Source organism: Ammospiza nelsoni, chromosome 20, assembly GCF_027579445.1.
Source record: "Ammospiza nelsoni isolate bAmmNel1 chromosome 20, bAmmNel1.pri, whole genome shotgun sequence".
Classification (NCBI taxonomy): Eukaryota; Metazoa; Chordata; class Aves; order Passeriformes; family Passerellidae; genus Ammospiza; species Ammospiza nelsoni.
In genome coordinates, this window is record NC_080652.1 from 11,326,233 (window position 1) to 11,350,619 (window position 24,387).

At 53.2% G+C, this 24,387-nt stretch overlaps 1 protein-coding gene across 4 annotated transcripts in view; it reads right to left on the reverse strand.

Moving 5' to 3' along the window:
• Window positions 1–12,536: 12,536 nt before the first annotated feature.
• The window catches only part of MAPKAP1 (MAPK associated protein 1), an 81,942-nt gene continuing 70,091 nt past the window's right edge, over window positions 12,537–24,387 (reverse strand). For all 4 annotated transcript variants that reach the window (XM_059486284.1, XM_059486285.1, XM_059486281.1 and 1 more), the window contains 3 exons: window positions 23,896–24,033; window positions 14,863–14,960; window positions 12,537–13,106 (listed from right to left, as the gene is read on the reverse strand). In XM_059486284.1, coding sequence (XP_059342267.1) covers window positions 12,981–13,106; window positions 14,863–14,960; window positions 23,896–24,033 — 362 coding nt within the window. In that variant the 3' untranslated portion in view covers window positions 12,537–12,980. The remainder of the gene's footprint in view (window positions 13,107–14,862; window positions 14,961–23,895; window positions 24,034–24,387) is intronic.

A 24,387-nucleotide genomic window follows, 5' to 3' on the forward strand; every position in this document is an offset into this window, starting at 1 on the left:
CCGCTTGGCTTTGACGTTTCTGCCTTGTTCCAGTGCCATCAGAGATGTGCTGTGATGGCCGTGCAGGTGTGAGCACTTCCACTAACTCTGTGTGGTTTGCTCTGGGCATTGCTGCTCTGCTCCATCCTCACACACCCAGGGAAGGGACTGGCAAAAAAGAGCCAAAATCCAGTAAAGGGGAGAGGAAGCTCCACTGCACTGACTGCTTAACGCAGAGCTCTTCAGTTATAACTTTGAATCTGCAGCTTGGCTGTTCTGGTAGCTTGGGAGGAGAGAAATGGCTCTGCCTGCAGCAGGACTGCGCCTGTCCCTCTGCTGGCTGCTGCTCGATGCCTTGCTGAGAGTGGTCAAGTCCAGAAATATTATGGTGGGCGTCTTTTTTCTTAGGAAGTGCTCATTTTTCCTGACGAGACTGGAGGGGTTTCTTCAGCTGCCGCAAACCCTCCCGGTGCCGGTGCTGGTCCCGGTGCCGGTCCCGGGCGGGGCAGGGCGGGGCCGGGGCTGCCTGAGCTCGGTCCCCGCAGCGTTATTGACCTTGATTCTCTCTCATTTGCATCCAGCATTTTTCATCCTCTGGAATATGGTGTTTGGGGACCTTTCCATCATTAAGTGGATTTACAGCAATTTCCTTATGTGTTTTCTCCAAGGGATTCTGTTATGAGAGGCACATTAAATCTCCATTAATACCTCATTATCCGACTGATAAGATTACCATGATAATGAGGCAGAAATTCTAATTGTTTCACTTCTTATTGTGCCTTTCATTAAATCATATACCTGGAAGTTGCTGTCAGAGTGGGGATCTCCAGCCTGCAGAGCCTGGCAGGTGACCTGGTCCTGTGCATCCTGCTTCTGTCCCATGGTACTCAGGGGATCCTGGGGTGTGCTGGCCTTTTCTCCCGGGCTGCTGGGCCTCCTGCCCCGGCCTCTCCTCCATGGCCATGCGCTGGGGGCATGGGTTTGCAGAGGCTGTTCCACGTGGCCCCGTGAGCTGCCTGCTCCTGAGGCTGGTTAAGCACAGGGGTGTGCAGCCTCTGTCGGAGCTGTTACAGCCCATCAGGTCAATGATCCATGAACTAAAAAGTCTCTAAGAAAGAGCAATTATTGTCTATCATGTGTCAAAGGCGCCCGTATTGACCCCGAGATGGAGCCATTATGGCCTGTGGAGGCAGCGATCCATGAAGGGTCCGTGGGAGCCGAGCTCTGGACACAGCGAGGTGAGGAGGCAGGGTGGGCTGGGGGACAGCCCCGGGGACGCTGCCATGGGCCCTGCTGTCCCCGCTGCTCCGGGAGGGCACAGGGGTGGCACTGCCATGGCAGCGTCCCCTGCCCGTGTGGCGGTGCCAGCCGTGTGCCAGGGTGGCTTTTGGCACCAGCCTGCAGAGCCAGAGCCGGGCAGCGCTGCGGCACCTGGGCCGGGCAGGTGCGGGAGGGCGGCGGGAGCGGGCACTGCCCACCCTGCCCATCATTGCCCATCCTGCCCAGCGCTGCTCACCCTGCCCGGCTCACCCTGCCCAGCACTGCCAGCCCCGGGCTCAGCCACCTCGCCAGCAGAGTCGTTGGGCTGGGGTTAATCAACATTCATTCATGTTTCCAAGTGTAAATTGAGCATTTGTTTAATTATGTGTAAGCAGCAATACATTCTGGCCATTATCTAAATCACTATTTTATTTCCTGGATGTGGTTTCATAATGCTGGGTTTGTGCTCCAGCCTCTGCATCATTAACAGAGAAGAGTTAATGAATATAAAAGCGTAAAGGCTAATTACACTTTAATTTACAATCATGGTCTCATTTTGGGACCACATGAAATCTGTTTTGAAAACAATTAAAACAACAACAAAAAAAGCCCAGGGAAGGTCTGGAGAGCGGGAGGGTTTTGCACAGAGCGGCGCCGGCGGCCGGCGGGGCCGGGGCTGCCCGGGGCGGGTCCCCGCTGTCCCCTCGGCCCGCGGGGTGGCGGCCCGGGCTGGCAGCGGGACCCCCGGGGCTGCCGCGGGGACCGGGCTGGGCCGTGTAAATTGGAGCCCGAGAAGAGCACAGTTCACTGGAAGGAGACAAAGATTTATTGGGCTGCAGATGTGGAAAGCAAAATTCACCATAGTGCTGACTCCAGCACTTTTGCAGCATTTACCACTCCTGGGGATGCTGTTCTGTGCCTGGTCCTTGGAGGGACGGTGCCTGCAGATGAGCTGGTGGCAGGAGCGGGGCCAGGTGAGGTTTTGTCCCCTCGGGGGTTTTGTGTCAGAGCAGCTCCTGCAGGAGCCCCTGGCTCTGCTGCCACCAGAGGCCAGGGGTGTCCCAGAGCGTCAGAGCACCGTCACAGCTGATGCTGTGTCCAGGCCCAGGGCAGGAACTGTCCCCACTGGCACGGGATGGCCTCTCTGGATCTGGCTGTGGGTTCCAGGTGGGATCTGGGGCTGAGGTGTGGGCTGGGAGGAGAGCAGGGCCCTGGGGAGCAGAACTGGAGCCTCTGCTTGCATGCTTTGCAGTGGGTGAATACCTGTTTGCATTTCCTTTATTCTGATTCCCTCAGCTATGGGATAAAAGCTGTGCTGGGACCAGGAGGGAGCAGTGGCCTCGGCACCAGAGACTTGTTCCCTTCTCTGGGCTGGCTGTCTGCGGCCAGCAGAGGAAATAAATCTCCCTGAGAAAACCACTTTGCTCACACAATTCCAATCCAACAGGGCATGGTGGCATCACTCACTCCTTGTTTTATTCAGATGATGCTCATCGTGCTGAGCCCTGCAGCAGCACGATGCCTTTACAGGTGCTCAGAGCTGGGGGCTTGGGGGCCCGGGCACTGCGAGGGCAGCGCTGCCCACCCTGCCAGGGCCCAGCTCGGGCAGGGCTGTGGATGTGTCCCCCAGGCCGGGGCCCTGAGCTGGTGCCCTGCAGAAGCGCTGGAGTCCCCGTGGTTCTGCTCACCCTGCCTCTGGTGAGGACAGGAGGTGTCCCTGGGGGTGGCTCAGGGACATCTGCCCCATGGGATTTACAGGAGCCAGGGGCTCTGTGGGTGCCTCTCCTGCTGCTGGTGAGCTGGGCTGCGACAGGAGAGGCTCCTTCAGCCGCGGGCACCGTGCCGGGCACTGTGGCAGGCCCTGGCTGGAAGGTGGCTCTGGGGCTCTGCTGTCCCCTTGCCCCACGATGGGAGCCCATCCCTGCTCCACCACAGGCACCTGGGAGAGCCCCTCCGTGTCCCTGCCCCTCAGCAGGGCTAACGTGGGAGCTGTGCCACCGCCAGGCTCAGGCAGGTTTGTCACTTGTCACCAACGAGCACACCCAGGGGCTGAGCGGCCGCTAATTGCAACTGCTCACAATTGTGTGGGAATTCCTGTGGGTTAGGCACGGTACCTGCACTAACAGGGATTTCACTTTCAAAAATCCATGGCTACCGAGGGCAGCAGAGGAGGAGCAGCTGCAGTGCCCTGCTGGCACTGGGAGCAGCCAGTGGCACCACAGGGGCCAGACCTTCATCACCTCCTTCATCACCTCCTGAGAAATGCGGTACCCAGCCTGCGGCTGGGGGGATGCCAGGGCTGCTGAGGGCTCCAGGTACCTGGGGGTGTTGGCTCAGGTATGTTGTGTCTCAGGAGGGCTCGGGGCTCACTCGGGGCCCTTTGCAGTGGCACTGGTGGTGGCAGGGCCCAGCTCCCCTTGGCAGCAGCGTGGGGATGCCCCTTGTGCAGGGCATCATCAGCTCCCCACAGCTCCCCTTGGCAGCATTCCCACCTTCCCACTAATCCTTGTCATCCCAAATCCTATCAGCACTGATTTGATATTTACCTCCAAATCGTGGATGAACATGTTGAACATCATCATCTGATGATGATTCCCCATTGACAACTGCTTTTTGAGACCTGTCAGTCAGCCAATTCTTAATCCTTCTAATGTGAGCTCTATTGATATTATATACAGCTAATTTTTTAATCAAAACGTCATGTGCTATTAAATCAAATGCCGAAGAGAAGCCAAAGCACACTACTGCTCCTCAGTTACTTTTATTAGATAAACTTTTAAATTCAAGGAATGAAACCAAATTTTTTGACAAGCCCGGCTTCCCATCCCGCCACGCTGCCGGCTCTGCTTTCGGCCCCGCTGCTGCCTCCTGCAGCCGCTCCAGCTCCTGAGCTTTTCCCGGGATGGACACGACCGGAGGGTGAGCCTGGGGCCCGGGGCTGGGGTGCCAGGGGAGGGCCGGGTGCTGGGAAACTGCACAGTTAAAGTCTTGGTGGGGAAATGGGAATTTTCCTCCTGTGCTGGATGCAGCCTCTGACCTGGAAACGGCGGCCCAGCCTCCCCTGTGCGGCGGGGGCAGGCGGCAAATGCGAGATGACAGCGCAAGAGGCGCCAATCTGGTCACCAGCTGTCCGGCGGGCACGGGGCCGGGCTGGCACTGCCCAGCCACGGAGGCGGTCCGGGGAGGAGGGCAGGGCTGGGCTGGGCAGGTATGGGCGGGCACACTCTGCCCGTGCCAGGTCCGTGCTGGGCTGGCACCGACCCACGGGTCCTGCCATGGTGGCCCTGGATGGTCCCTGGGTGCAGTTTGGGTGCCCGTGCCACCGAGGCTCAGCTCTGGGGACCCTGCCCAGAGCCAGGTGAGCCAGGCTGCCCTGGATGGTCCCTGGTGCAGTTTGGGTGCCCGTGCCACCGAGGCTCAGCTCTGGGGACCCTGCCCAGTGCCAGGTGAGCCAGGCTGCTGACAAACCCCCTGTCTAGAGAGCCACAGTTCCTGCCCTGGTTCATCCAACACAAGGATGCCCAGCTCTGTCCCCTCCAGCTCAAAAACCCTTTGCAAATCTAAATTAATAAGGTTGCACAGCTACAGACACAGGAACATGGGCTGTGTCTTGTCTTTGTCGATCAATGCTTTCTATCATCCCATAAAGCTGATTAAAAAGCAGAGCCTTTCATCTCACCAGGTTCCGCATCCCAACATTATAAATTTGATATTCCAGTCAATGATTGTCAGCGCTGGCGGAGGACACGGAAGCTGGTCAGTATTTGTGGTTTATGATTAATACTGGAGCACTGGGTTTATATGTAATATTGGAGCATGGCTGCAGAGGGCACCAAGGAGGGATTTGGGGTGGTTAGGAATTTATTATCCCTAAAATGTCAAGAGCAAGAGCAAGACAGTTTGTGTGTCCAGCAGTGCCCATGCCAGAGGGACAGGGGGTGACCAGAGTGACCTGTCACGGTCACCAGCTGTCCCCAGTGGTGGCAGGGCCGGCCGAGGGGTCAGCTCCATCCAGCCCTTGCCCGTGTCCGCAGGGAAGCTGCTCTGAGCAGATGTCTGTGCCCAGCCCCGGACACGGGATGTTGGTCCCTCAGGCTAGGCGGTGACCTGGTTGTGCTGCCAGCTGCTCGGGAGCCGTGGGTGGATGGAGCTGCTCCCGTCTGGAGCCCTGCCGGGGCCTCAGCCCCTCCAGGCTGTGGGCAGGGCTGCGGGGCTGGTCCTGGCCAGCCGTGGGGCAGAAAATGCCACCAGGGCACCCCACAGACTCTGCTGGGCCAGCACAGGAGATTTTGGGGCTTGCTCCAGGAATAAGAGACTTGGCCCCAAAGGAATGTCCTGAGCAGTTTCCCTGGGACAAAACCCCATAGCCTGAGCAGGTCCCCAGTGTCACACAGCCTCATGTCCCGGTGAAGTGCAGGGGAGGGCTGAGGCGGTCACTGGCCCTCCAACAGGAGCAGGGACAGGGACAGGGACAGGGGAGCGCGCAGGGACCGGCCGTGGCAGCGGAGGCGCAGCCAGAGCCGGGCCGGAGGCTGCGATCGGCGGCCTCAAGGTGGCACCGTAAGAGAGGGAACGGCGCGGCGGAACAAAGGCACGGCGCAGGGACACAGAACAGAGCCCAGCACGGAGCATCCAGCCCTGCACAGAGCCCCCAGCCCAGCTCAGAGCCCCCAGCCCCTGGACAGGACAGGGGGGTCCCGATGCCCCGGGCAGGAATGGCAGCACTGGTGAGGAAGATGGGGTCATGGTTGGTGGCAGGATGGGGGGCCTTGGGGCACCCACAGCCCCCGGCCAGCACGGGCAGGACTCTCAGGACCCTCAGGAACCCCAGCCTGGAGCTCTGCACGTCCCGGGGCCATGCCAGTCAGAGCTTGCAGGGGACCAGGCTGATATGGGTCAAACCCCCCGAGTCTCCAGGGATTTTGGGGTGATTGTCACGTTTCTGTGTTTCTCCAGGCACAGGAGGTGGATGCTGTGTGTGGTGTGGGGCTGGTGCCCACTGCAGACGATGGCATGGATCCACCCGGGCCTCTGGTGCCAGGCATGATGCTGGCATTCCCAGCTCCCCTCGCCTGTGCAGGGACAGGGATGCTGCTCCTGGGATGCTGCCCAAACCCCGGGTGGGTGTGTGGGGTCCCCCTGCCCGGCGCCCCCACGGGAGGGCCCCTCCTGCTAATTGGAGTGTGCTGAGGAGGAACTGAGCTCTGTCTGCCTTGACACTGAGACCCAAACCTGCTGTCGAACCAAATGGATACACACACCCACATCCACCAGGCTTTTAGTTCAGCAACAAGTGAATCCATCAAAGCCCAGCACCTAATTTAATAGCAATAATGAAAGGTGTGCGTCACTATTAATTTAAGCACTCCAACATTAGCCTTGCACTTAGAAACCAGCAAGGCAAAGCTATTTACAAATGAATGTACCAGGGCAATAAATTGAAAGGACTGGTCTGACCTGCGGTGGCGGCTTTCTTCATTTATACATAGATATATTTCTATAGATGCATTTATTCCCATCTCTTTAGCGAACTCTCCCTAATTAAGTTGAAGTGGCAGTGGAAGTGTGGCAGTAAGTGTGGAAAGAAGCTGCTGAAAACGTATTTAATTCATTATAAATAATCTTTGATACCGTGGGGTTGCGTAAAGGTTTCGGTATCAGAGCAGGACACCGAGGAAGGCCAAGGAGATCATGGGCCCGCGGTGGGAGCGCCTCATGCCGCGGTTTGATGTCCTGGCGGAGCCGCGCCTGCCCCGGGGGCAGTGCGTGCGGCAGCAAGGTGCGTGTCACCCGCATTAAGGGACTTTAATGCGCTCGGAGTCACATTTCTGCACCCGCGCAGAATACATTATCTGCGCGCTGCCTTCACAGGCTGTCACCTCGCGGGGAGGCTGCAGAGTTCCTGGAAACCATTATCAGCCTCTAATGATATTATCAAAATTGGAGCACTCGTGGCGGGGTGGGGGCCGGGGGTTCATCCCTGCTCTGTGAGGGGGCAGCAGGACGGGACTGTGGCTCCGTGGATCCCGCTCTGGGGTCCCGTGGGTGATGTGCCGAGGGGTGCAGAGGCCGTGGGCACCTGTGCGGGCTGTGTTAGGGTTAGGGTTCGGGCGCCTGGGCAGGGGCACCTGCCCGTGCCCCGTAAGCTCCGTGCGGGAGCCCAGCCCCAGGGCACGGTGCCCACCACAGCCCCTCCAGGGCGCCCTTCCCATGGCACCGCTGACCCCGAGCGCTGCTCTGCCCTCCCTGGCTGCTGGCACCGCAGAAAAGCAGAGTCGTCTTTTTTGGAGTGTAATCTCCTGCCTGCGACAAGGAGCCGCGCAAACTGATAAATTGCAGATTAAACGAGTGCCACACTCCACTCCAGCCCTGGCTGTTAATTCCCCTGTTGTGCAATTCCCGGCTCTCAGGGCCTGTCAATTCCAGCTAATCGCAGGAGGCACTAAAACACTCTGCCCTGACAGCCCCGGATCGAGGCACCCCTGACTCCCGGCTCAGGTGGATTGCACGCATCACTTATGCACAAATCAGCAATATGCCAGCAGGGAGGAATTATGTCCGATGACAGCCCAGACATGAGGTACATATTGCAGAGCCGGCGAGCCCCAGCCGCCGTGACAGATTGCGGCGCGGGGCTGCGCTGGTGCGGGAGCGAATCCCGCCTGCCCCGGCCCCGAGCGCACCCGGAGCCACCGGCCCCGCGCCCGGGCTGCGGCACGACGGGGCGGCCCCGCAGCCTCTGCCCCTCCTTGGACCATGTCCCCATCCCTGTGCCCGTCCCTGGCCCTGGCCCCATCCCTGTCCCCATCCCTGTGCCCCTCCCTGGCCCTGGCCCCATCCCTGTGCCCGTCCCTGTGCCCGTCCCTGGCCCTGGCCCCATCCCTGTCCCCATCCCTGTCCCTGTCCCCATCCCTGTCCCCATCCCTGTGCCCGTCCCTGGCCCTGGCCCCATCCCTGTCCTCATCCCTGTCCCTGTCCCCATCCCTGTCCCTGTCCCCATCCCTGTGCCCATCCCTGTCCCCATCCCTGTGCCCGTCCCTGGCCCTGGCCCCATCCCTGTCCCCATCCCTGTGCCCCTCCCTGGCCCTGTGCCCATCCCTGTCCCCATCCTCATCCCCGTCCCCATCCCTGTGCCCGTTCTTGTCCCAATCCCTGTCAGTGCCACGGCCCAAAGGGGCAAAGGGAAAGGAGGAGAGAACGGGGAGGGATTGGCACCGTGGGCACAGGGAGGGCCCCCCGGGCTGAGGGGTGCCAACACACCCTGCTGTGCCCAGCTGGGGTGGGGACCAGCCCCGCTCAGCCCAGCCCGGCTCTGCTGTAACATTTAACTTGTCGTAGTCTGTGATCCTGAAAAGCTGAAATTAATGACAGCCTTGCAGTTGCTCATTAATAATTGCTTCATTACTGTACGCAGTTGCAGCCTCCTGACAATAATGGGGTTTGCTGGTGTATTTCTAATTATCTGGCATTTCAGCTCCCTAATAGAGTCCCGGTGCTCCCTGACGAGACCTCTCTCCAGCAGGAGCTCGGCCCAGCCCGCTCGGCGCAGCCTGCCTGCTCCTTCGTCTGCAGCTCCTGGGGACGGCTGAGCTGCCCTGGAGGGGCCCACGCAGGACCCGGGGGCACCGAGACCCTCCAGGCCTGGGCTGAGCTCTCCCCATCCCCGTGGCACACCTGGGGCTCTGCTGAGAGCGGATTGGGAGCAGCGACATCGTGAGAGGAGCTGGGAGCTCCAGTGCCCTGAGCAGGTATGTGCCTGTGGCTGGCAGTGCTCAGCGTGCCCACACCATGGCCATCCCCATGGCCACACCATGGCCATCCCCATGGCCACACCACACCCATTCCAACGGCCACACCATGGCTGTCCCCACGGCCACACCATGGCCATCCCCACGGCCACACCATGGCCATCCCCATGGCCACACCATGGCCATTCCCATGGCCACACCATGGCCATCCCCATGGCCACACCATGGCCATCCCCATGGCCACACCATGGCCATCCCCATGGCCACACCATGGCCATCCCCACGGCCACACCATGGCTGTCCCCTTGGCCACACCATGGCCATGCCCATGGCCACACCATGGCTGTCCCCTTGGCCACACCATGGCCATCCCCATGGCCACACCACACCCATTCCCACGGCCACACCATGGCTGTCCCCTTGGCCACACCATGGCCATCCCCTTGGCCACACCATGGCCATCCCCATGGCCACACCATGGCCATCCCCATGGCCACACCACAGCTGTCCCCATGGCCCTGGCACCCCAGCAGCCCTGGCCCTGTCCCTGGGCTGTGCTCCAGCCCGGGTGAGCAGAGCAGGAGGAGGTGCCAGAGCTCGGTGGTGCTGGGGCTGGGCCAGGCTGTGGCTGTGGCTGTGGAATTCCAGCTGCTGGCAGCAATCCGCCCCGCAGTGGTGGCAGTGGCAGTGGCGGGGGAATCGTGGCCGTGTCCCCACGCTCCCAGCCTGGAAATGACCACTTGTGCCCCATTCCAGCCCTGCCACCAGCTCCCAGCCCATTACGGCACACGCGGGCCCCGCGCTCCCACCTGGGGAGGGGGCTCATTTGTAGTTAAAAATCTATTGTGACTTGTCAGAAAAATGAATAAATGAGCACATTATTTTTTCATTTTGGAGCTCAGCATCTGTTTGTCTAATCAAGAAAGAGAACTGGGAAAGTCAACCAGGGCTGACGCACACATTTTATTTAACTTTTCCTCTGTCAAAGGAGTTTAAATGTGTAATGAACAGGCCATGGTGATTTGAAATATAATCCCATTACTCTGATGAGATTACCCAGGCTGTGAGAGTTCACAAATCATGCTTAGGGTTTTTAGAGTGAACAACACCCTGTTGAGATTTTTTTCCCTTTTTGCATTTAAGCAGAGGTGTGTGGGGAGAATAAAACATGACAGTGCTTAACCCTTCACGCAGAGGAGCAGCAGCATGGGGATGTGCCAGGGCCAGCCCTCCTTGTGCCCAGTTCTTGGTGACCCTGAGCTCTCCATGGTCACGGCAGCGATGCAGGGAGCACACCTGGCCAGGGCACGCTCCTGCTGGCCCAGCTGTGCCCCTGTGCCCTCTGTGTCCCTGTCCTCGTGGCTGTCCTTGTCCCAGTGCTGCTCGGGGTGGCTGTGCTGGCTGTGATTTAAGGGGCATTAATTTCAGCTGCACAGCAGCACCCAGCCCCACCCGCCGCCACAGCAGCGCATTTCCATGGATTCATGGGCCCATTACAAACATGTCTCCATAAATAACTCCCCCCATTAATCTCAGGGCTGCGCCCACGGCTGTGCCATGGGTTTCGCTTGCTTGTCCTGGTGCCAGGTCTCAGCCCCCCCTGAGGGGCAGCTGCAAAACCCAGGGATGCACGAGACCCCTGCCAACCCAAAACCAAAGGTAATTCTGGCTGGAATTGGTGCTTTGGGAGCTCCTGGCAAAGCCCTGCAGAGCCCAGGGAGAGCACCCAGTGCTCTGCCCTTGGGTGCCAGCTCGTGCCAGGGTGTCCCCTGCTCAAAGGTCTCTCTCTGGTGCTCTCCTGTGCTCTGACAAAGCCGAGGAGGTGGAGGGGAATTGTCCCTGTGGACAGGAGCCCTCTGACAGCAGGAGTCAGAGGGAATTGAGGGGATCTCTGGTGCCTGCAGCAGCTGCCTGCGTGCGCAGGGGAGCCGCGCTCTGCTCTCTGGTAGCAGGATGGGGGAACAGCTTGCCTTGCTGACCCAGTTGAATGCCCATCTGACTCAATTACATCTACAGCTACCGGGGAAAGACCAGCCCGCGATGGCTCCGTGCACACTCTGCACCACGAGCCTGATTTAACTCCTTCAGGGGCGCTGGCACAGAAATGCCTCTGCTGGGAAGGGATGCTCAGGTCCTGGAATGCTGGACATTTCCAGGGTTTAAGGAAGGTTTCCTGTGGGCCATGTATCAAACTGAATCTGACCTTTGGAAGCAAACTGGACAGTGGCTCTTTTGGAGCAAATAAACTCACTTTGGGCTCCAAATCTCCCTGCTCCTCACCCAGCCTTGGAGCAGCCTCTGTCTGTCCATCTCTGCCTGGGTCTCAGGACACCCACACCAGGAGCAGGAAGGTGACTGGCAGGAGGCTGTGAGCACAGCTGGTCTGGGCAAAGGACTCTGCCACAAACGTTATTGAGTTTTTTAGGCTCTCCTGAGAGCAAACCTGCACATGCTGAATCCCTGCTGATAACAAATACATGTGAGGGGGTGGCAACAGCACTATGGCCATGGAAACAGGAGATTGCTGCAGATTATGGTACCAAATAGGCAATTTTTCAGTTCAGTTAAAAAGAATTGAAACTGGGTGGCCAAAGAACATTCACAGAGCAACTTTAATGTTAAATATTTCACAGAGTCGGTTTAAAAGAGTCATTTACATCGAAGGGGCTTTTCCCATTGTATCTGTGCTGCATTTGCACATAGAAAATATAAAAAAAATTAATAGAATACTATAAAATATTGTTTCTCTTGTTTTGCAGGTATCATGGAAGACTGTACAGGGAGGCCTGGCCTCGGTGGTGCAGGGCCAAGCAAACCCAGAACAGAAACACAACAGGTGAGACCCAGGCCCTCCCTCTGCCCGGGGCTGCCCCGCGCTGTGTTAAGGCTCAGGAAGTTTTCTCTGTACAAAAGCAGGTGGGAGGCTGGCAGAGGGTGGGCAGTGCCCAGGGAGCTGCCCCCAGCCCCGTGGGGCACCAGGGCAGTCGTGTGATAGCGTGTGCAGAGCTCCAGTGAGCTGGAGAAAGACACCTCTGGTGAATTCAACCAACAATGCGGCTCTGGGTGCCAGCATCCGTTCCCGTGGTCCCTGATGTGTTAAGGATGAACAAGGGCAAGGTAGTTACAAATCCCAGTACAAAGTAGGTCTTAATTTTATTGTTAAGGAATAATATTGAGAGAAGGTGAAGGCATTTCTGAGCGCCCAGGGACAAGGTGCCCCAGTGGATGTGCCAGCCCCAGGGTGGCAGCAGCTGAGGGTCCCGGGCAGGAGGATTCTCCTCTCCACCTCCAAGACGTGGATTTCCAACCACCGTGCTGCCTTCAGCAAGGAACTTCCAATAAAGCATTTGCAAAGCTGAAAAGCACAGTTAAATAAAATATTTTTGAACAAAACAAACACAACAGACTGGACTGTCTCAGGGCTCCCTCGCTAAGCGCTCCCCTGCCACGGCTGCTGTTCCTGGCTCACGGATGCCTCCTGCACTTCAGCAACAGAAGTGAAACCATCTGGGACTGCAGCCTCCCCCCAAAAGAACTGTGCATCATATGGACCTTGAAAAAGATTACATCTGTTTATTAATAGTAAAAATGGATACATTTGTCCTACATTTTGTTTTTAGAAATTTGATCATGTCACAAGCAATACCTGCGTGTACGTGGGTGGATTACAGATGTATATAATTTATTTTAACCAGGCTGTGAAATAATATGTAATCACATCTCTTCTTGTGATTGTACATAATACAGTAATTAAATGATGCCAGTCTACGTCATTCTCTTATTTCTAATCAAAGGAACCTGAAGCGTAACAGTCTTCTTTCCGGCTGATATGGCTCTTTATGTCTGTCACAGGGGAGGCTCCCCGCGCCGAGGAGGGCCGCTCTGGCAGCCGTGAGGGACGGGATGTCCGGGGTCCCGGCCGGCCCGGGCAGGAGCAGCGGCCCCGGGCCCGGGCAGGCGGAGCGGCTCCAGCGCCGCGCGCAGCTCTGCCGCTCACTGCTGCCCCGACTTCTTCTCCTTCTGGAAGCTAAAGCTTGTTCTCCTGCTCAGCTTTCTTTGTTTCTGAGCGAAATAGTCTGCTCTGGCTGTGCTTGCTCGCGACTCTAGAATATAGTTCACCTGCAAGACACGAGTGGTGTTAACGTCACCCGAGCCTGGGGACAGCCCTGGGTGGGCAGGGACCCCCAGCCCACCCCCTCAGCAGGGCTCTGGTCCAACTGGTCCCGGCAGCCACGGGCAGGGTGATGGCAGAGGGAGCCCAGAGTGCCAGGAGAGCCCTGGGCTGTCCTCCTGCGTCCCTGGTGCCATCCTGGGCCGCCCAAACCTCTGGGGAGGGCAGGGAGCTGTGCAGGCCCCCCAGTGCTGGCACAATCAGCAATGAGCATCAATAAAGGACCTTATCAGCCTCAGTAAAAAGAATTCTTCCATTATGATGTTTGCGTACTCAGCTAATCTCAGAGTTTCCCTCTGTTTTGGCACATTTTACTTGATGAAAGCATTTTAAAATGATATTTAACAAGCCTGCTACTCCCTAAATTTATTATCTCCAATGCTTTGTGATAATCTCAGAGATAATTTTAATGGAAGGTTAATGCAAGAATCAAAAAGATAAAAATGCCCTTTGGTCTGTCATTAGCTGGTTAATATGCTGTGGCTTAAAACTTGCACAATTTTATGCACTGTAGAGTGTTTCACTTTCATTGCATATTACAGCTTAAGGCATAAAAATATAGAGAATTTTCATGGTCAATAAAGTCTCAGTCCTTCTCACTTGATCATCTAAAAACCCTAATTTGAAAAGTCTGATTTTTCTGCGCTCCCTAATGCTGATGGAATTGAAAACAAACCAGTGACTTGTGCATGAAGCCAGAGAATGTTCTATATAAACAAAGTGCAACCTGGGAAAAAAGTACTGCTCAATATTATTTCTCTCTCGAATATTCATGTTATTGACAGTAAACCACTTTTTTAGCCTTTGTTTATGACCAGACTGGGATGAGTGGAAGTGGGAGATGTGGCATGGGGGTACTTGGGCAAAGGTTGGACTTGATGACCTTGGGGGTCTTTTCCAGCCTTAATGATTCTATGATTCCATGGTTCTAAGTGTTTGGGCCTGCAATAGCTGATCTAAGGTAAAGTGGGACCAGAAGAATTGGCCTAACAGCTCACAGAGCACAAACCCCTCAAACACTCTGACCTCCAGTGTGATGAATAAAAGTTATTTTATCGCACGTCAGTTGTTTAACAATCCTCTAAACTCCACACAGCCAATAAAAGCAAACATAACAGATGGTTTGCCAAAATTACTGCTTTTGAGTTTTGACTTGCTACGAAAGATGAACTTGTGGAAAATTCCATTTAATTTTTCAAGAGTGTAACAAAAATTTGTTTCCCAAAGCAAGGGAGTTTGTGTCTGTGTTTGCCCCAAGGAAAGCAAACAGTCCAGGGAGAGGATCAGGTAGAGAAGCCCCTGTGAGCTGTGTGGGGACACCCGAGTGTGGGGCAGAGCTGTGAGGGGAAGGAGCACCCAACCCCTGCATGGCACAGGGCTGCTGACCACGTGTCCAAAGGTGGAAACTACCTGGACACAATAAAATCTGGTAGTTTCCAATAAAATTCCACAGCAAATGGTGTCTCTATTAACTAGAAAAAAGCACAAAAGGAAATGCTACACACAGACAGGCAGTGGCTGCGTGGCTGTTGGAAGGATGAATAAAACAACAGGCATGGAGCAGCCATCCTGACAGGTTAAACGCACCCCCAGTGGTCCTCAGGCACTGCACCCTCGTGTGCTTCCAGAGCCTCCTGAATACTCACATGTCTAACAAGTGGTAAAACACCAGGATTTTGGGTCACGTTAAAATTTAATACTCACCTTCAGTACGATTTCATTGACAGTAGCAGCATCTGATTCAAAGTAAAGGTGTTTGTAGTCATGATTGCTTAGATATGTAAGTTTAAATATTGCATGACCTGCAAAGATAAGAAAAAAACTGCTTAGAATATTCCTGTAAAGTTTGAGCAGAGCTCGTTGCCTGACAGAAGAAAACCACAGATGGTGATCTCAGCGTACCATCAGCACGACAGAAGGAAGCAATGAAATGCTGACAGGCTTCTCATGTCATTTCAATTTAAGGCAAGTGGTGGCTTACAGGAGCAGCTGAACTCCAGTCAATAAAGTTCCTTTTCCCATCACATCCCCACTGCAGGAAATGCAAAAATCCATCAAATGGCTGGTTAGCTCTGCTCGGCCGCGACGGCGCTGCAGCCCCGGCACCGCGACGGGGCTGCTCATGGGAGGAGGGTTGTACTGAACAGAAAATGGCAATTAATCCCAGAGCCAGCACTCCAGACCCTCCTCCCAAAACACCCCAAACACCACGTGAGCCCAACCAGCTGTTGGTGACCATGGGAGCAGCACCAAGCGCAAGGCACCGAGGGACGCGGCTGTGCCACCACCAAACCCGCTCAGGGCTGGGATGGCCCTTCCCACACCAAGTAAAATCAAATTAAACACTAACTGTGACCTGCTGGCACCTTCCTGGCACTCAGGCCTCTGTCCCAAACAGAGGTTCCACGTGCTGGCCCTGTGGCTGCCCTGGGATGGCAGCCCTGCATCCCGACATGCAGTGCCAGCAGGAACGACTTGGACACAAAGGTCTGACGTGGAACACAAAGGAAGGCAAAATATCCTTCACTTGTATGGATGCTGATGGCTTCAAAATTAAAATTAAATGCATTCTGTACATGATACTTTTCCAACGGTTTTCTAATTTATTCTGTTCAACAGTCAAAGTTAGCAATCCATAAAGTAACAGCCACATTACTGTAAATCCAGGTCTTTCCTGCAGGAAAGCTAATTGGAAATCTTATTTACATTATCTAATTCTCCAGATTTCCAAAAAGTGACTGATATATGCTCAGATTGGTGGCCAGGAAATTTGAGATGCAAGTATTTTATTGTGGCATGTTAATTAAACACCATTATGATGCACTAATCTGGAATATAAATTCTGTATTGAAAAATTGGCTAATAATAATAATAAAAACCCAACCCTTTAAATCATTTGACAAATGATGCCTCAGTGGTACTAAAAATGCGGAATTCCAAGCTGGGAGCTCATCAGCATGTTAATGCATGCAGCTTTGCCTGGAACACAGCATCTTAATGATTCCAAAAGTGCCAGTGCACCACTCTGGGGCTGGGACACAGCACCGTGCTCCACCAGCTCCCACCACTCTCCTTGGACATTGAACATCCCACACTGGTTATCAGAAAATGGCACAAAACAGGGTCAGAGGGACCCCTAGGAGCTGCTGCATTTTGGGTTTTGGAAATTCTGGGTAATTCTTGCTGTGGATCAAGACCAAACCTCTCCAGGTGTTCCTGCTCCCCGGAGCCCAGGCTGGCCTCGAGCCACGGTGCCACCACCACGTGTCCCTGGGGCACTGCCCTGCCCAGCACAGCCCTGCCAAGGGCACAGCTCCTGCTCCCCCGGGCACAGAGGCTGCTCTGGGCCTGCCCAGCAGGGCACTGGCGCCGTGTGGCTCTGCAGGGCCCTGGCACCGATGCCAAACCCTGCAGAGCTCACAGCCCCTCCTGCCGGGACTGGGGACCCAGTGGAAAGAAGCCAAGAAGACTTTTCCTTCGAAAGCCCCATTACAGCGTCATGTTTATGGGCTCCAAGTCCACAACACGCTACTTACAGCATGAAATATGAGCGCACTGAAATCCTAACTGGCACTTTGCTCTGCTACTCTTCTAGCCAGATGGAATTTATGAATTGTGAGATTGATTTCCATTTCCAAGAGTGCTTAAATATGTGATGTACCTCTTTCCAATAGAGCACCACCCCTGACAATTCTGAGATCAATAGGAGCTTCCATGGTTTGATGTTTCTGTGTGAGAGGATCTGGTAACAAACAGCAGCAGCTCGAGTGGCTCCTGCTGCACGTGATGGGGGATTTAAAGCAAATGCAGATGCTGCACAAGCAGCTGCTACCATCACTCCACACCACCAGTGGCCGGGTGTTTGCAGGGAACCTCAGTGCCCTGCAATCAGGATCAATCAGCTGCACAGAAACAGAAAATCCACGTTATTCCTGAATATGTTTGTCTGTCAAAAGTGTTATGGAAAGCAAAAGGAATGACAGAAACTCAGCAGCTTTTGTCAGGGGTTGGTGCAGCCCACGCTGAGCCCAGCACAGCCAAGGGGTCCTGTGCCAATGTCCCTGGTGCCCCCTGAGCCCCAGCCGTGCCACGGCCCCACAGCAGAGCAGCCTCTCCCCTGCTGCCCCTCGGCCCCGGCTCCGAGCGCTGATAAATCTCCCCAGGCCAGCACTAATGGGTTCCTGTGCGGTTACTCCTGGAGAGGAGCCCACAGACGGAAGGGCAGGATGCTAATTCACTGGGAATTCACCAAGGAGAGCTCATTTACTCCTTCAGCACCACGTCTCACGTTCAGCTGCTCAGCCCATCTCTGATTTTTAGCACCACTGCACTGCCAACGAGGCGAGGGAAGAGGCCCTGCAGCGCTGCAGCTCCGGCTCTCCTGGCCCTCCCAGGGCTCTGCAGCTCCTCCTGCACGCCAGCCCCTGCTCCCCACAGCCACACACAGCCCCCAGAAACCCTGTGGGATCACAGCTCCACAACCACGCACCATAATGTGCTTGTACGGGCAACAGTAAATCTTGTGCTAATTCCTGCAATCTTGGGAAAACTTCCAAGCCCTTGGTGGGCCCCACGCTGCACCTGACACAGGTAGAAAAATAATCACTCTAATCTAAGTAATAAACTTTTTTATCAAAGTCCAAAAGATAGATTTTTTGCTTGGAAAACAAGGATATGAATTTGCAGAAGATAATTTTTTTACTGAATCTGCCAAGATTAGAAAGTTTCTCTTCTTTCCCTCCCACCCCACAATTCAGCCCTTATCCTTTGCCAACTCTTTAAACAGAATGGAATTAAATCACTAATTAGACAGAGGATGAAAAGAATATTCATGAATTGGACAAAGCAGAAAACAAACAAACACTAGAAATGCAAATTTATGTTAATTTTTCAATATACCTTGATGATTACTTTGTCATTACACGGCCATAAGGCAGAAGTCAACAATTAGGAGTTATTAGTGGAATAAATAGCTGGAGAAGGACTCTCTGAAGAACAAAGCACTTATGGACATCGTTTGACATCACTGATTCTCACTGCTCCAGAAACTGTGACCTCAACAGGCTCAGACCCTGAATCTCCTCCCATGGGCCCAGAAAGGATGCAGGAGGGTTAGAAATGCACCAGTCAAAGGCAAGGAATGAGGATAGCAAAATACACATCAGCAATACTTCTGTACAAAGACACATTTCCTCCCACCCTGCACGAGCTGGGGGAGGCTCTGCTCTGCAGCCACTGCTGCTTTTCACCCAAAGCACTGGGGAGGGGCTCAGCTGTCTGAAACCCTCCTGTGATACCCCAGCAATGATGCTGTGACACTGGAGGAAGGCTTGAAGGGTCTACAAAGCTGCAAGAGTTGTGTTATGGTTAAAAAACATCCAACACCCTTCCTGACACCCTCTGGTAACCTAAAAAACTTCTCAGGGGAGGTCACAAGTTGCAGCCACAGCTGGATTATCCAGATGTGGCACCGAGCTCTGCTAGGGACAGACAGAACAGGGCTGTGGGCCTGGGTGTACAGGTGGGGTTAATCCCATTTCATGCAAGGGATATTTATCCCAGAGGCACATGAGTTAGAGGCAGTGAGGGCAGCCAGTTCTGGGTGCAATCCTCACCCCACTGATGCCAGTGGAGTCACTGGTGCTTCAGGCTGCCCACCATGAACCCGAGGTGGATCTCCTCAAACCAGGGCAGTACTTAAGTGGGAACAAATGATAAGGCTGTTAAGGAAAAAAACAGCAGCTGTGGTCCAGCTGGCTCACCCCATTCTCTCAGGCAGCAGCATATTCCATGATCTCTTTTCCTCCAACCCTTTATGTTCCACTGTAGGCTTGCTACTCAGCATTGCTATTAGAGGGTGATGTGGGTCCAGATGTCTTGAAAACAGAGCTGCAATTAAAGTGCAGCACACACCCACTTTTGTGTCAAACTGTGGCAACTATTTCACACATCTGGATTATTTTCCCTCAAAGCCTTCTGTTTCTTTAAATTATTATCAGAGGCACAATACTAATAAAGATTTTTGCAAAAATGCTGAAAATTGAGGTGCGACTCGGGGTTGCCCAAAACCTCTTTACCAGCAACCTTGTTTGGGGAAAAAAGATAAATAAATCAAAATGCAGTGTTTCCACATGGCAATGGGCTCCTCCACTGCGTCTGCACCTCATCAATCACGCATTGTCTGCCGGAGAGGCGAGCCTTGTAAATGTCACATCCACTCAGGCCCGAGGAGAGGCGAATCAAAATGCAGCGAGGAGTTTTAATTGGATAGTGTAATTAAACTAAAAAACCCCAGCAGAATAGCTTTGACAGGATAGATGAAGACCCCTTTTAATAGGGCTACAAAACAGATTTGTTAAAAGGATGAGGCAATGCGCGCTCCTGATTGCGCTCAGGAGAACTTTTATGAGCGGCTGTTGGAGGGGCTGCAGTTAATCAGCACTGCAGTGCCCGGCTGCTCCTGCCCCTGCCAGGCCTGGGGACCCTCGCTGGCAGCCCTTCTCTGCAGGGACAGTGCTGCTGAGTGCCGCCCTGGCACAGCCCGAGCCCACCGGGCACACGGAGCCATCTGTGCCCGCTGCCGCCCCTGCCTGCTCGGCGTGCCCAGGGCCGGGCTCTGCCCTCCTGTTCCACACTCGCGTGCTCCTTTCACTCCTAGCCTGAAGTTTGGGAACATTTTCTCTGCTGAACCTGTTTTTTACCTTGTGGTCAGAACCTGTGACTAGTCTCCTGTTGAGTGGGAATTTTACTGTTACTTCTTGCTCTGCTGCAGGAGCAGGGATATCAGGAACCATAAGATTGTGGTGTTTTGTGCACCAATTGCAGAGCACACACTGCCTCTGCTCTGGCCCCACTGCAGGCTCTGAGCAAACCTGCAACAGCTCTGTTTGAGCCCCCAGAGAAGCAGGAACCCAATGCCCTCCCAACACTTCCTGGGTATTTTCAGCCCTTCCACAACCCAACAACGAATTCATTAAATTAGTACTACCCAATGTGCATAATCAAGAGAAACTGAACACTGAATTAAAACATCAAACACCTTTAGCTTTAAATGAAAACTACATAAAGGGGGCTCAGGCATAGCTCTGGCTATCACTTGCAGCCAGGGTGAATACTGCTGGAAAAGCTATTTTCGTGCAGATGTGGAATTCAATGGGAAAGACTGACTCGTGTAGCAACATCAATCAAAACGTCGGCTCGGCTGGCAGCTCCCGACAGTAAGGCAGGTTCAGAGGTCACGGGATAAAGAAAAAGCCAAGCTCTGGTTCAGCTCTAATATCTCCTCGCTGGAAGTCTCACCGAGGTACCTGCCCCCCTTCTGGACTCGCAGCTTTCATTAATCTTCTTGCCATCTTTTTTAACTAGTCATGCAGAACCGCTCGATAGCGAGACATATAATGGGGAGGCCCTGTGCCTATTACCAGGTTAACACTCTGTTAAGCCCCAGTGCAACAATGGAATCAGAATTTAAAGGAAATCTTCAGCTGCAGGGTGCAAAGCGGGCAATTAAATTACAAACTGAAGTTACCCATGTACTCTGTGACCTACGGAACACCTTTGTTTACACTTACCTTCATACCCAGGGTATTTTGACAAAGCAACTGAGATGTCTCTGCTTCATGAAAACAAAAAAAAAAGGCAGATAAAGGATCACAGAGAATGTTGCTTCAGTGTTTCAAGTAAATTATCAAATAAATCCAATTTCTGCAGCTCCTGTGAAGCACAGCTGCCTGGGAGAGCCCTGGGCAGGCTCTGATCAGGTGTGGTGGCACAGGGGCTGCCCTGGGCTCTGCACTCCCTGCCCAGCTCAGCTGTGCCCAGCAGCCCTGGGCATCCATCAGGGCCACACGGGCCACAGAGCACTGCACATGGCAGTGGGCAGTGACACTGAAGTTTCTCCCCTGTCCAAGTAATGTAAGAGACATTACCAGAATCAGATTTCCTTTAAATTACACTATTGCAAAGGGATATAATTGTATTAAACGTATTATGTTGCTTCCTTAAGACTTTATATTATGTACACTTAATTGAGATACAAAGCTCTTTTCAGCTATAAAAATGACAACTACTTTATTAAGGCTTAAATCTTATTTCTCCATGATAGGATGCTTCCTTTCAAGACTCAAAACATTCAGAATCTCTCATGATAATCAGGCCGAACCTGATTTAAAGAAGATGTTCGTGCCCAGTGTTGTCAGGTTCTAACGGCATCGAAGCAAGCCAGCAGGGCCATTAACTCTCCCCTCAGTCTAAATCCAGGGAGTCTGATTTAATTTACAAATAAAACTTCAAATTCTGACCCAGGGCTACTACAAGGGCAAACAAAAATCATCAGCCATCCCTGCCTACAATCCCCCCACTAATGGCAAATGAGATGCCAGAGCTTTCTGTTCTCATTTTCTGCCCTCACTGAAGGCGGCTCTGAGTTCTGTGAACTCTCAGCACAGGAAAACTCAGCCTGTCCAAAACGGCTGCGAGCTGTCCATCAACATCCCCAGCACGTCAGCTCTGAGGCTGCTGAGCCCTTTCACACACACACAGGTGCCACCAAAGCTTCCCTGCAGGAGCCAGTGCAGGGGGAAGCAAAGAACACGAGCACGAGGCTCCCACTGCACCCTCAGACAGAGCCCAGCCCAGCAGAGCCCAGCCCAGCTGGTTCCAACCCCACTGAGGTGCCCGGGCAGGGAAGGCAGCCCCAAACCCCAAGGCCAGCACATCGGGACAAGCACGAGCACTTCTGGAAGAGGAGATGGAGCAGGTTTGTGTTACAAGAAATAAAAACATGAAAACAAAATATATTGCAGAACTCAAAGACCTTATCTGTACCCAGCCTCTCTTTGCAATAATTCATTCAAGAAAGATCCGGGAATAATTTTTGATGTAAACTCTGCTACAAACATACATCACCGTGCTGATAAAAATCACAGACAAAACTTGTGAAATACAGTGAGTTTCATTCCTTTATGCTACTAAAATAACTTTTTTCCATTTAAAATTCAAGAGATACTGATCTGCTGTTCAGTTCCCCAAAATGCATCATTCTGAGATGTCACACTAAAAGTCTTTTCTGCTGGCCTAAAATAATGACTTTTGGAACATCTTTAGTGAGTTGGGAAAAGGTCAGCAGTTTCAGGAGGAAGTATTTTCTCCTTTTGGAACTGTGCTGAACCATTATTTAGTAGGAGAAGTTTAAGATGTTCACACAAAAATGAGCAAATAAGCCCCTCGGTACTGTCGTGGTTGCCTTGGTTCCAACCTGTCAGTGTCCCCTCCAAAGCCACCGTGATTCTTCACTCAGTGGTCCCCATGTGCAGGCACTGCCCTCCTGTACCTGGGCTCTGTTTGGGGGTTGAAACTCCAGGGTTGGCAGGATCTGGGGACAAACATAGCTCCCCACAGCAGCAGGTGCTGCCTCTGGGGCTGCAGAGCCCCATCCTGCAGGACGAGGTGTCCAGGGATTGTCCCTGGTGCATTGACAGCAGTGGAAACCTCAGGTTTCAACTGGACTCTTCAAATACAGACTTGTTTTGGGGGCACCATTTTATCCCCTCACTGTCTGCATTTGCAGAAATGTGGGTACAGAGCAGAGGTGTGGCAGGATTTACCAGCACAAACTGGCCCTTGCACTGTACACAAAATCCTCACGTGTTTCAGACTGCCAGGTCACTGGGGAAGCTTCTCCTTGGGATTGTGCCTACCCAAGGACCATGAAATCTTGATGGAGAGACAGAAAAGGAAGACAATGACTAAACCAAGAACATGGAGTAGGAAGGGGTAATGAAGGGGAGAAGGATATAGTTCAATAATTGCTGATAAAATCTGTGGCGGCCATAAATTTACTCTTCCAAGAGAATTCAACAGATCATTACCTCTGTAAATATGTATCACATAATTCTCCCTCTCTGTCACCTTGCAGATAAGTACTTAATACCAGCATCTCACTACCCTGCAGAGGCACAAGTGCAATAAAATCCATCTGAGCTTTTGAACTGCAGTCACTTTTTGATAGTAGACGGTTCCATTTTGGCCCCACTGGGAGCCATTGCCCAATTCTCCCAGGGCCCATCCTGGGCTTTTTAAAACAACTTTTCCAGACAGAGACTCTCATTCCTCTCCTGACACAACAAGCAGAAGCCCTTGCTTTTGGAGTTGCACTCACAGAGCCAACTCTGACCTCTGGGCAATGGCTGAGCTGGGATGTCCAGCCTGTCCCCAGACCTGGCTGTCACTGCTGTTCTGGCCTGGTCACCACCACAGAACATAATGCCCAGAGTGTCACCTTCAGTGCCAGTGACCCTGCAGCCATGGCAAATGGGGCAAATCCAGGCTGAGATGACACTTTCTGTGTGTCCGAGATCTTCAGTTGCACCAAAGACAGTTAAAACCAGCCTGGAAGTTAAAAAGTGCCCAAGAATTGCAATTATGTTGAAACATGGATTTGCTGGCTGTGCTGCAGGGCTGGAGACAGCTGGGCAGAGCCAGAGTTCCCTTGGTGGCACAGTGGGCAAGAAACACTGAGTGATGCCATTAGCTGAGAGCAGCATCAGACGACACTCGTAAAATGTGTGTCTGTTTATGCTGTGTTCTCTGCAACAGAACTGAGTCAGATTAAAAACATCCTGTAATGAAAAAAACACACCTAGAGAAAGAAAAGGACATGGTAGCAATAATTCTTTGGACATGGAGCACATCCAGGGAGGCAGAGAAGAGAGAACATAAATAAAAAGGACTACTCACTTGGGCTTTTTTCTTCCGCAAGGTCACAGGCACAGAGGAGTTCAGAATCGATTGAAATGGGTTTCTGCTTAATCCAAAACTTAGTGCTGGCCTTCTGATTAGTAACAGGGTCTATCTCTACCTTGTCTCCAGAAATACCTGAGATGAGAAAGAATAGAGAGCCACAAGAGTGATCTGTTTAACCGATTTCATATCAGCCGTTTGACACACTTTATAAATCTTAAATGGGCTGAAGGTATATTGCCCTTCTGGGCTTTCTGAAGGCACGGGAGCTTTGGAAACCAGAAGCAAATGGTTATCAAACTGCATTGATAATCTGCATTTTATTCTCCTGCATAAGCATACCAAAAGAAAGAAATATCACAGAAAAGATTCTTCTAAAGGCATACAGAGCTCTTCTGGAAGCAGTAGCTACACGAGCTGTGAGATTTATAGGAGATAGTGCTGGTTTTGCAGTCACCACTGCTCTGTGTAACAGACACTATCACCACC